Here is a 13188-nt window from a genome sequence, read left to right as displayed (position 1 = left end):
TTTCAGGAGACAGGTGATTTTGTTTGGGAAACCAAAGAAGCCAAGTGCCTTCCAAAGTCCTTCCTGCCACACTGAGTCGAAGGCTTTTTCGACGTCGATGTAGCAACAGAAAAGGGCCTTCCTCATTTCAAGATGCTTTTCAACTATTTGCCTGAGGGTGAAGAGTTGGTCTATGGTTGAACGTCCTGGTCTAAATCCTGCTTGGGACTCTGATAGAATTTCTTCAGTTCTTTTCATGATTCGGCGTTGTAGAATAAGTGTAATTACTTTGCATGCATGGCTAAGCAAGCTGATCCCTCGGTAGTTGCCGCAATCAAGCTTGTCTTTCTTCTTGTAAATTGGTGTGATGATAGCCCTCCCCCAGTCATCTGGGAAGATTTCGCTGTCCCATATTTTGGTGCATAGCATATGTAGGATTTCGATCCCTGCGCTCCCAGCTGCTTTGAGTTCTTCAGCTGTGATATTGTCATATCCGGGCTTTGCCATCTGACATCTTTTAGCAGCACTTTCAATTTCCTCTCGTAGGATGGCTGGTTCTTCCTTGCAGCTGGGCATCTGGGGAACACTTATGCGTTAGCTCCTCATCTGTTGGGTTCTTTTTATTGTAAAGTTCTTGAAAGCTTTCTTTCCATCTATTCTTTACTTCCTCTGATTCAGTAAGAATCTGTCCATCTTTACTTTTGACGGTTTGCATTTCCAGTGATATAAAAATCTCAACTTTTTTTGAGACAAGTGGGGGATGAGGCTGTGGATCACGAAATGCCCTTTTAATTCTCAAATTCCAGAAACAACATGTTTCATTTTTTTATAGAATTTTTGAGATTATGAAAAAAAAATTCTTCATATTTTGTAACTGTTCTTTAGAAAACATAAATGAAGTAATACATAAAATAAAATACAACAATTCATTCCCATTTAGACTTCTTTTAGGCCTATACATGTTTTGACTCAGGTCTTTAAAAAAAAGTTAAAATAAAATTATTAAAAACACTCTGATCAGCCAACCCTGTCTTCCACCATAGACCATTTAATGGTCTATGCTTCCACAGACAATGCCAGGCCAAGCAAACAATTTGTTTTTCTTATATGGCCTTGAATGCTGTAATAACTAAATTTATCAGACAACAGATGTTTATTGGTCATGGGGAAATCCCGATGTAGATCAATTGACGCCATTTTGAATGATGCTGAAAGCAAACAACAGATCCATGTACATGTATGCGTTCATCAACAAAAGCAGACCGACTTAAATTACTAAATTTCTGTAACAGGTATGTGTTAACATATTTAACTTAATTTAAATTTCTATACATTATAGAAGAAAAAAATGTTTAACATCATGCTCTTGAAATGCTACAATTAAAAAACAACAACAGGCTTTTAAATGATGTACAATATTCTAGTGATAATAAAGGATTAATTATTTGACTCAGGGCTTATGTTTGGGGAGGAGAGTTTATGAAGAGATGATCGATGAGGTATTATCCATTTAGTAGCCAATCATGCGGATTCATCAATTAACTCAAAAACATTAACAGAATCAAGATGCAAGGAATACATCGTAGAGATTTCCAGATTATTTTCATATAATAATATCAATGTATATAAGCATTTATTCAATATGTGTATGCCTGAGTCTTCAACTTTCACTTCAGCTTATAAATATATGACTTCTTTCTCCAAACCCAAAATCGAAAAGAATGCTCAATTTCCTTTCCAACAAACAATTTATATTCTTCCAATTGCGTGTCACCTGTTAGACTCGCGTAAGCTTAGACATGCTGGACGCTGAAAGACCACGCAAAGGAAAGGCGCGATTAAAAATGCTTGACAAACAGAGCTTGATAAATTTAAATTTAAAATCTAATGATCAATTAGATTGATCATGACAAATGCATATCAGAAATTTAAATTTCTAGTGTCCGAGAATGTTAGGTTGTTATTTACAAGCTGTTAAAAATCAAGCAAAGTTCACTCATTTTATGGGTTTTGAGCAATTCAAAAAATGTTTGCATCATTAATTGGATAAAATACTATGATTAATAGGTATCAACCACACATAAATGCTCTCCAAATTGTGCTGGTTCTTAAAAGACCCAGTGATCCCAATGAAAGTGTAAAAAAATTGAAATTGTTTAAAAGTGAAGGATAAGTCATTCAAATTATCATTTAGTATTTTTGAAATGAAAAATTTGGCAAAAAAAACAAAGAAAACAGCAGTATTGACGAAGTTGAAGCCCCATTCATGTAGGTAATTTATATACTGTCAGTGTATAAATTACAGATTCATGTAAATTCCTTACTTTTGTCTTAAATACACAGCTTTTGGCTGAACCGCTGGCAGGCTATGTTAACACATTTATGACAATGACAAAGGTACCAAAATCTGAATATTGATGATTTTACAATCGTCCGGATAAGGAAATCACTGAATGGGCCTTTAAGTTACACACACTAACTGTAACTTGGTCATTTTATTTTCAATTAAACTTGCTTGTTTTAAATTCATTATTCATTTCCACAAAACCTAAATGTATAACAAATCTGTCTTATACCAACAGATCATTATCAACTCAATCCACCATGCCTTATACAAAAGTTAAACGATCAGAACTCCAGTTTGGCCGTGTGCTTGGTACAGGAGGTTTCAGTACCGTATACCATGCAATATGGGCGCTAGCAACAGCAAGAACAACCCAAGAAGTTGCTGTGAAGAGACTAAATGCCATAGAGACTAAGGAACTAGAAATAATGTCTAAGCTTGACCATTCCCACATCGTGAAACTCCTAGGAGTAGTTGATGAAGCACCGGATTTTTACCTGATTTTAGAACTTTGTACAGGAGGCACCTTGAGACAATATCTAGATACATTTACAATGAAGCGATTACCTTTCACTCAATTCCTGGATTGGATGAAGCAAGCTGCTCTTCCTATTCAGTATTTAAGGGAGAAGGGTGTGGTCCATAAAGACATCAAATCGCCCAACTACCTGATCACTGATGGAAATGTCCTAAAATTAAGTGATTTTGGTTTAGCTAAAGAAATTACTCAGACAATGAGTAATGCGACCCAATCTGCTTCCTATCCCTGGATGGCACCAGAACTCTTGAAAAACCTGAAGCTTTCCCCTAATTATGATATTTTCTCACTTGGAGTCGTAGCATGGGAACTTTGGACAACTGATTCTCCATTTAAGGGTCTGGAATGGCAGGTGGTTATAATGAAAGTATGTGGAGAAAATCAGCATCTACTGATTCCAGATGATTGCCCCCAACCAATAGCTGATCTGATGAGGCAATGTTGGGAAAGTGACTGGGGAAAGAGGCCTAGCATTGACCATGTACTACATGTAGTAAGTAAAATCTTGCACCTTTACAATAAATACAATGCAGACTGTTATTGTAATATTTAGTCAGCATGCAGGACTGTGTAATTACGTGCATGCCTGCATGGCCTTGGTTTCAAGCCTCGCCATCATTACCTGATCTGACCACATTCTGAAGTAAGAAAAATAGATCGGTACCCATTTGCTTGACCATGTTGACCAGGCACAGCTTTATTTTGTCATTTTACCTCATTATAGATAATTTTACCTCATTCCAGATAATTGCTCTATTATTAGGGACAGCAAGTTATCAATATGTGACCAGCTCCAACAAAATGCAGAACAAGTCGCCGAAATGTTTTTGAGTTATAGGCCTTTAAATTTGACATTCCCATAAAAAATATCAAATTTTGGAATTCTTAATTTCGTACTATTTGACTGTGGGACAAAGTGGACTTTAAAATCTATCAGTTACAAAATTATTCATATCTTGATTAAATATTGATGCTATGTGAATAAACTTTGGTATCATTTTAAAGCTTATTGTCTAGTGCTTATATATTGACCTTGATATCCGAGACCAAGACCTGCAAAACCAGGTCTCAAGACTACCCGATTGCCTTTTTCTTTTTTTGACATTTTGGCTGCAAAGCAGGAAAAAAGTTTTTCCCCCAAATTAAAACAAATACTGCATAGCACATATATTTCACACCAAATGTTTCTGGGACAAACTTTTTTTGGCCTTGGGCCAAAACCACACCAACAGGCCTGTTTCCAGTCAAGCACACACGTTGCTTTCTGGTGGCAGGCTTTTTAGGGTTGCTTTTCGCCAGCCCATAGGGCTGGTACCTGTTTCTGAGATGGGGTCTGTGTACACTAAAAGATTAGCTAAGATTATAGCCTTCTTCTATTGGTATGAATTATTTTTTTTACTTCTCGTGGTGGAAATGTTTTTGATGTCTGCTAATTCGATTTGCAAGGAAAAGAAAGTATGTTTTGCCGTTTCAACGAACGAAAACGATTGAGTATTGCCAAAGTTATGTTTGAATTAATTATGACTTAAAAAGTTATCATAGGTTAGGCCTACACATATAAACATAAACTTGTTCAGCAATCAGCATATCAAAAAAAAAAATGACATGGTCAAAGCACTCCTTCTATAATCTGTGGTCAAAGCGGGGGAATGATCACGAGGTCATATCAGTGGACTACTGAGCATATAGCATGATGTTTGGTTGCCTGTGAGTGCATAATTGATATGTTGATAACAGATCTAATAATGTTGTAGTATCAAAATCTTCATTATAAATTATATGGACCACATTGAAGTCAAAGTAATTATCTATCCTATCCTGTATCGTTTTATGGATAAAATTGACTTAAAATGTTATTGATGATATTATTGCTATCTTTAACATCAGTTTTGTCTTTTCAACGGGAAAAATCTGATTGAAAATAAAGTTTTTAGGGGCTAGCTATAATATTGAACAATATATCCCATATTTTGACATGCACTTATAGAAATAAATAAATTATTGTCTTACTTTATAAATTATAAATACTGTAAAATGACACATAACTAAAGTGAGGCCAATTTCTATCTTTTTATTTGATTCATAAAATTACATTCAACAAAATGATTGAAGACTGAGAAAACACACAATGCAGACTATTACAGAATGGAGTAGGTTAGATGCCATGTCCATAGCTTTGCAGGAGTTTCGGACTAACAATCAACACATTCAAAAAATACAGTTTAAAAGTGAAGATTGTGAATGATCAGTCCTTTATCATGTGCTTGCCACTATCTACTTTATAGTAAACTATACATTATGAAATAATATAAAATTATTTTAAAATAAAATGTGCATGTAAGTTGAGTTAACATAGCGAATTAACTAAAAACTGCAGTGTATTTCTTGATTTTAATAATAAGCATGGTACTAAAAAGCAGTAAAGACAAAAATACAGAACAATTTGGAGTAATGAATTAAAGAGTTGACAGGAGTTATAGGAGTTAATGTTTTTTGCTGTTTCAGTGTGCATGTTCTCACCATTGATGGTTTGGTGAACTGTCATGTAACATGGATGTAAGCGTGATCCTAAAAATGCCTTTCACGGTGACCCAAACTATTTACAAGACCTCTTCTGCATTGAGGCTGGCCTTCCCTTTTAAAGGGAATTTTTATTAAAAATATTTGTTTTCAAAAATCATTAAAACCAGAAAAAAAAAAGAAAGCAAAGGAAAGAAATAAGCTAGAAATAATTTACATGTACGATCAGTAGTTCAACATTAACAACTTCCAAGAACCATGAGTTTAACACCTGTTTAAAATCTGCGATAGAAGCAGATTATAAATGTGACACAATCTGGTCCATGGGGGCCAAAGGAGGCATTTTTGACAAGTTACTGTAATTATTACATTATACATACAAAAGGCTATCATTTACTGAAAACACCAAAGGTCTAGCATAATTGGTTCTAAAGTTATGATGTATTTTGATGTCTATTTTCTTATGTATTTTATTGTTTTTTACTCCATATTTTTACTTTTATCTCAGTTTCAAATTTGCCGCCTTTGGCCCCCATGGATCAGATCGTGTCACAAACTCTGTTACAGTTTGCAAATCAAACATTTGAATCATTTTGTTCTGTTCTATTTTCTTAATAAATGTTAAAAGGATAACAATGGTGTTGTTTGTGTGTGTTTTTCTTTTATCATTAAACAAATACTGCATTGCAGAGTAGTTTTTGTACTTTCCAGACCTGCTATTGGAAACAGACTTGTTTTTGTTTTCTGGCCTGATATATTATTAACGGTAGAACAAATCATTAGGAAAATATTTTTACAGTTTCCATAGTTCTGTTTTCAAGAGATATTTATTCTTCCATTACATAAAATGAATAAAAAAGCCTGTTTCTTACAAAATTCTAAGAGGGCCCTTTTTTCCATAACCACAAAGTAAGCAGTTTGTTTACATACCCCTAGCCCGCATAAGAATCTTTTGATGATAAATTGACAATATCATAAGAAATGGGTCAAATGTTGAAAATACTTAAATAAGTTGTTGCCAAAAACAGTGGAACTACTCTTATGCCTTGATTTTATCATTTTAAATAAACTGTTGTAAACTTGATAATCTGCTGGGTATTTTCATAAAAAAAATTAATTTCATTGAGTTATTTAATATTTTGTAATGCAAACAAATAGGTTTAGTTGTATGTGAAATACTGCCTTTGGTTATGTCACTAAGTATGACTTCAATACTTTCAATCACTACAGATTGTTGATACTGCTAAGGCAGCTGCAGCCAGAGAGAGACTGATTAATGGTACCTGGAAGCTTGAGAGGGAGATTGGTGAGGGTGAACCTGGTAAGCTGGGATGGCCATGTGGCATTGCAGTCAACCATCATGGAGATGTATGTGTAGCAGACTGGGATGCAGCAAAGATACAAGTGTACAGTCAACAAGGAATGCACAAATTCAGCATAGATACCAAGCAAGGACTGGAACCTGGGACATATTCAAAGCCTATAGCAGTCAGAGTAAGCTCAGATGGTAGTTTGTATATTACTGATAAAACACAGTTCATTAAAGTCTATTCTCCTGATGGAGTATATAGAGAAAGGTGGCCTGCAGTATCACCTCAACATAAAGCCTCAAATGCTGAAAACACTGTACTAATAGGTCTAACCATAGATGCTAAGGGTCAAATACTGGTAGGAGAAATCAGGCAGAAATATGTCAGCAAACATGAGCAGGATGGTACTCACATTGCAAGCATCAAGGTAGGCATTGCACCATGTTCACTGGCTGTGACATCACAGGGTGCAATCATCATCATAGTGACTGGAGAAAATCAGTGCATATTGTAGACAATGGTGGACAATTGTTGCACACTGTCAATCATCCAACTCATGTACAAAGCTGGAACCCTAGAGGAATTACGTGCTTTGAGGACTTCATCTGTATTTGTACCTATAAGTGCATCCATTGCTTCTCTCCATCTGGTGAATACCTGAGAGATATCTCCATCAGCATCCCAGGTAATCCCATATGTCTTGCCTTCACAGGAGATGGCAAGCAACTGTTGGTTTCATATTGCCACACTAGTTTCTTCTCTGGTGCTGTAGCTATGTATAAATTGCAATCCTAAGAAGCACAACTAACAATGTAGACATGTCTGCTTGCCATAATAACCTTCCTAACCATTAAAAAACCCATACCAACCCTCTTAATTTGTCCATATAGAAGTCAAAAGATGAAAAAACAAAATTACATACAGAAATAATAACCTGCCTAAATGATTAAATAAACATGCCAACCCTATACTTTTTCCTAATTCCAGGTCAAAAGATGAAGATGAAAAATTACATGCAGAAGAAAAAGGATATTTGAATTTTGTAATTTAAGTATCAAACAATCACATTTTGTGTAATACATACTTCTATTTTCCAATAGCACTGTCTGTCTCTTAATGCAGTAACATTATGACAGTAAGAAAAGTCAAAAATAAAATTAAAACAAGCTGACTGATCATTGCCCCTCACATTTTTCTAGGGCCTGTCAAAAAAAAGGCAATGCGCTTTTTGTGTCTCTGCCAGTGCAAATGGCGCATTTGAGTTCAAGTAAAAACATACAATAAAAAAAGATGGGTTTTTTTATGATTTCTAATTTGTTTTTGCAGATTTGGGGAGCCCCTGGACCTATAGGCTATAGCCACTTGCTAGGATCATTCATGGTTGATTTTTAAAATAATTGGGGGAAAAATAACCAAAAAATATTTTTAAAAGGCAATTTGTGTTCATGATGGTTTTTGTATATATTTCTTATTTTAATAGATGGACACTACTTTTGACAACCTTTTCTAATATTTGTGAGATTTTGTTTTCAATTTTTTTAAAACCAACCACAAATGATCCTACCAATTGGCTTAAGAGGTCATTGATATAGTTCCCCTCCCATGATTAACATCCATGGTATACTGTATAATTTATGGGGGTTATTTTGAACAGAATCGTATCCCTCTTGCGTACATATTGCCATTGACAATATATTTTTGACAAGGGCCATTTTGTGAAATGGTTGCTAGAATCACCCTTAAGCCCAATGTATTTTGAGCCCTGTAACAGGCATGTGCTTTCCCATTCATTTCATAATATTATATATGCTCCATTAATTATGTTGTCAATAATTATTGATTTACATGTAACTAGGCAATATAATGCAACAGTGCATGTCTGTATGGATCTGGAATCAAATCAAAATGTACACATTGTTGTACAAATGGGCTATCCCAGTTGAAATACTTACGCCCACTTTGGAAGACATGATCTTAATCTCCCACACAAGGGGTGTGAATTTCAAATGGAATAGCCCATTAATCCCACTTGGAATCCACACTCCCTGTGTGCATGGAAGATTAAGCCTTGGGCCATGTTTTCCATAGGGGGAGTATGGATTTTTCCTAGAGTAGCCAAATTTGGTTCAGACAACACTGAATGGGTGACTCCATTTGAAATTCACACTCCCTATGTGGAAGATGAAGGTCATGTCTACCATAGGGGGAGCATGGATTTTACCTGGAGTAGCCGAATTTGGTTCAGACAACGTACACTGAATGGGTGACTCCATTTGAAATTCACACTCCCTATAGGTGGGAGATTAAGGTTGTCTTCCATGGGGGGTATGGATTTCAACTGGAATAGCCTGATACATTCATGGTTTGTTTTCTCTTATTGTCCTTGAAAAACTCATCATTGTTTCAGAGCTGACAAATTATTATATTGAAAAGACAGCCACTAAGTGGAACTGTTTAATATCACATTATATTACATGTGTGTACCTTTTAACTATTTTGATTGACATTTTATGAAACAATTTTGGTGCCTTCTGTGTATGAAGGACTTCATTATTTTACAAATTTAAGGTATAACTTGAGGAAGGTCTTTGTAAATAATTTTTTGGGGTTATGTATATTATATCTCTTGCATATTTTGGTAAAGTGATGTACAGTCATATAATATTTTGCTAATTTGTATTTTCTGTGAAGCTCATGTAGTTTTTTTTATGTATCAGTGGCGTAACTAGAGGTTGTGGCACCTGGGGCCAAGGATACATAATGGCGCCCTCCCCCATTCTTGAAACAATTAAGCAAGGAACGTGCGAAAATTTGCTCAAAGTAATTTTGGTTATAATTAGTCCCAAACAAAAATGTTTGGTAGACTCATAACCGGTGCGATCTTACCTTTCCGATGTTGATTAAGATACTTCTTGCATCGATCCCGAGATGCGGAAAAACCAATAGTCATTTTGTCCCACATAAATGAATAAATAACAAAAAAACCCGATCCCCGGTGGACTCACCCAAAGGTGACGTCACACCATATGATCGTCCCTTATCCGACTTGGGATCCCCTACCGGACCAAACTTGTAGAGGGGTGGCGGGGTCGGGATAATCAACATCGGAAAGGTAAGATCGCACGGTTATGAGTCTACCAAACATTTTTGTTTGGGACTAGACTCAGTACACCGGTCGATCTTACCGTTCCGATGTTGATTAAGATACTTCTTGCATCAACATCTGAAAGATCGATCTAGCAAGTAACCGACGGATGGAGGTACAAGATTGGTCAGCATCTGATCAGGGATCGGGAGCGGTAACGATGGTTTTCGCGAGGTCAGAAATATTTTCCCCAGCGGTCGGGAAAACAAAAAGACCACGCGATCACAGACATAAACCTCCTTACTTAATAAGTTTGGTGGTTAAGAATAGCGACACTGGTTCTTACCATGCTGAGTATTCTGTATAGTCTGAAAACCTGGTACCCGTACACCACCGTATTATGATCGCCGCACAATGTCCCGGTAAACCTCCGCCCGTCTCTGATTACTTACGTAAACGGAAGTATCGTAGAGAAGGGCGAAGGTGGCTTCGGGACACCGCCTGCTAGATCTCCTCAAGGGACAACCGAACGGTATACCCAAGATGATGAGATAGCTCGTGTCGAGTGGGTCGTGGGACGCGAAACCTTCGCGATCCCCCGGACCCCACCAACACCTGGACCAGCCATTGCGACAGCGGCTGGACGAAAAGGCTCTGTAAGGGTGATGAATGCGGTCGTGAGTCCTCGCAAGGCTTGTGTTGGAAGAAATAGTGCTGCAGCGCCTTATCGGACACCCCAGCCTATCTTTGGCTTCAGCCGAACCTTGCCCAACCCTGGGGATTGGAGAGGGACGAATGTCGGTATGCACCGCGCCGTTCGAGTCACGAGAACAGAGCGCCCGAAACAGTGTCGCTCCAGTGTTTGTGAACACGGAAGCTAACCTCGAGACCGTGTGCAACTCAGCACCGCCGTCCCGAAGCCAACGCCAAACCGGAAAGCCATCTTGAGAGTTACGTATTTAAGCGTCGCTTTTGACGGAAGGTCAAAAGGGTGACCCTTAAAGTAATCCAAGACTGTGTTGGGATCCCTTAGGAGGATCACTTTCCTTTTTGGTAGACACTCGTTGAACATACCGTCGAGGCGTAGACTAATAAGGTAACCATCGGTTATGATAGTCGACCCGTCTCGAAACCTCGGTGAATGGAGAGGACAGCTGACTTATAGCTGGCCCCAGTGGTCCGCTGAAGTCTTGCTTGAAACTTTTCTGTCAGAAACTCCGGAACTAGCAGCACAGAGGCTCTGAAGCGGAGAGCTATTTGTCTCATTGCACCAAGCGTAGTATGGAGCCAGACTCTGGCTATACGCACGGAGGGTAGACTTCCGTCTAGCCCCGGCGATGAGAAAAACAGCTTCTGATGAAAAGTATCCCTCCGCTGCGCGTTCCCTGGTGCTCTAGTGATAGACTGGGTACCTCCGCTCCGGGCATCCGGAGTAGATCTGGTACCTCGGGGAGTGCCAGCGGCCTTGCCGCTAGCAGAATGACAATGCAGTCTTCCCACCCGATCTTGGTCACCACCCTCATGAGTAGTGAGATCGGAGGGACTGCATAAGCTGTCATCCCTCCCCAGTCTATGGACAGAGCGCCCACGGTGAATGCTTGGGGTCCGCGACCCTTGAGCAGTACACCGGCAGTGGATGATTGCGATGAGATGCGAACAGATCTTTCGAGGGTGGTACATCCCTTGAAGATCGTCTGAGCGACCTCTGCGAACAAGGGACCATTCTGCTGGTCCCGACACCCTTCCTCGTGACAGATTGTGCGCGAGGATGCTGGTGACGCGCCGCGATGTGTATCGCTCTCATCGTAATCTGCCTGAACTTGCACCACCCTATCAGGTGTCGTGCATGCAGGCTCAATCGTGGTGGCCGGAGTCCCCTTGTCTGTTGGGGTAGGCTACCACGGTTGTGTTATCCGTCAGGACAACGGTATGTGATTCCACGATCACCTCCTCGTGAGCGAGGAGGTTGATGTGAAACTCTGTCTCTATGGCCCCATAGGCCCGAGGCGGAGTCTCCGTGGATGTGGACCCCCAGCCCCGTTTTGACGCTATGGTCGTCACTACGTGACATACCGGGGTGCAGGAAACCTGACACCCTGGGTCAAATTGGGCTGATGGGTCCACCACCAGAGTTCCTCTCGCGCGATCTCCGACAAGCGGAACCGCGAGGGATATTGGTGACGACTGGGCCTGCAAGCAGGCTAGAAGGTGTAGTTGGGTAAGCCGAACGGAGAAACGGCAGTACAGTACGAGGTCTACCATACTGGCCATTAGGCCTACCACCTTCATCCATGCCACAGCGGGTTTTGCCCGAAACTCGGCCAAGAGCCAGGCTCACCGCACCATGTTCGTCACCCGCTCGGGTGAGAGCACCGCGAACCCCTCCGTGAGGGTGATCTGGGCCCCTACAAATAGTGGTGTCTGCGTCGGGACCACGCTGGACTTTTTTGAGCTGATCAAAAAATCCAGGGTCCCGCACCCCACGGACTATCAACCCCATGAGACCCGTAGTCTTCAGTGGAGTGCGTCCGTATATGAGCCAAACGTCCAGGTAGCAACTGATGTTGACACCCCTGTGCTTCAGGTACGCTGCCACCGCTCTGACCAAGAGTGTTAAACACCCTGGGAGAGATGGACAGGCGGATGGCGGTATCAAAACTGGTAATTTTGATCCTGTACCTAGAAGCGCAGATGCCTCCGATCTTGAGAGGCGATTGGCATATGCAGATAGGCGTCCGAGAGATCTAGCGATGCTGTTCCCATGCCCCTGATGGGGCAGGCTAGCACCGAGGCGAGAGTCCCCATTCTGAACCTCTTGGGCCTGAAGAACGTGTTCAACAGCCTGCGGTTCCGGATGGGGCTCCCGTCGCCGGTCTTCCTTGGAGCCAATGGCTCCAAGATCACCCGTAGAACGGGGGTAGACCGGGACAATCGCCCGCTTCGTGAGAAGCTGTGTGATCCCTGTCAGTAGTGCCCGCCGCTGGGGGCCGTCTGACGGCACTACTGTGGACCTCTGAAATGTGCAGGCGAATGTGGGGAGACTGGGTTGCCAGTCGGTAGCCCCCACTCACCACTGACCATACCCAGGCACTCAAAGAGATGGTTTCCCACCTCTGGGTGAAAGCCATAAGCGGTCGCCCACTGGGAGATCCCCTGTGGAAAAACCGCTGAGCCCCCAGGAATGCTCTGCCTAGCTTCCCTTGGAAGAGCGCTTGCTCTTCTTCGGGCTTGCCAGCTGTTCCTGTGCTACCCTTGCGCCTCCCAGAAATGGGTGCTACAGAGGTAGTGGGCTCAGGTACTGTTGGTGGTGCACGGCCTGCTGAAGTCGGAGCTCCTACCCATGGTAAGGGCAGTTTCCGACTTCTTCAGAGTGCTCCGTTGGTAGCTTCTTTGCACGGTCCTCCACCGTGGC

At 40.6% G+C, this 13188-nt stretch overlaps 2 protein-coding genes across 2 annotated transcripts in view; one reads left to right on the top strand and one right to left on the bottom strand.

Annotated features, from left to right (window-relative positions):
- Positions 1 to 13188, bottom strand: part of LOC140162546 (kinesin-like protein KIF28P) — a 72492-nt gene that overhangs the window by 30815 nt on the left and 28489 nt on the right. The window lies entirely within an intron of this gene.
- Positions 2568 to 7293, top strand: LOC140162545 (mitogen-activated protein kinase kinase kinase 20-like). The gene is made up of 2 exons (XM_072185796.1): positions 2568 to 3354; positions 6612 to 7293. The coding sequence occupies exons 1-2, from the start codon at positions 2584 to 2586 to the stop codon at positions 7203 to 7205; spliced, it is 1365 nt and encodes a 454-aa protein (XP_072041897.1). The 5' UTR covers positions 2568 to 2583; the 3' UTR covers positions 7206 to 7293.

Source organism: Amphiura filiformis, chromosome 10 (genome assembly GCF_039555335.1).
Source record: "Amphiura filiformis chromosome 10, Afil_fr2py, whole genome shotgun sequence".
Lineage (NCBI taxonomy): Eukaryota > Metazoa > Echinodermata > Ophiuroidea > Amphilepidida > Amphiuridae > Amphiura > Amphiura filiformis.
Note: the sequence above shows the minus strand (reverse complement) of the source record. Positions and strands in the feature narration are given on the sequence as shown.

Bases quoted from the DNA above. Each gene is read 5' to 3' on its own strand.
- LOC140162545 (XM_072185796.1), top strand. From the start codon at position 2,584: ATGCCTTATACAAAAGTTAAACGATCAGAACTCCAGTTTGGCCGTGTG. The intron at 3,355-6,611 runs GTAAGTAAAATC...CAATCACTACAG, and splicing joins TTGACCATGTACTACATGTA to ATTGTTGATACTGCTAAGGC.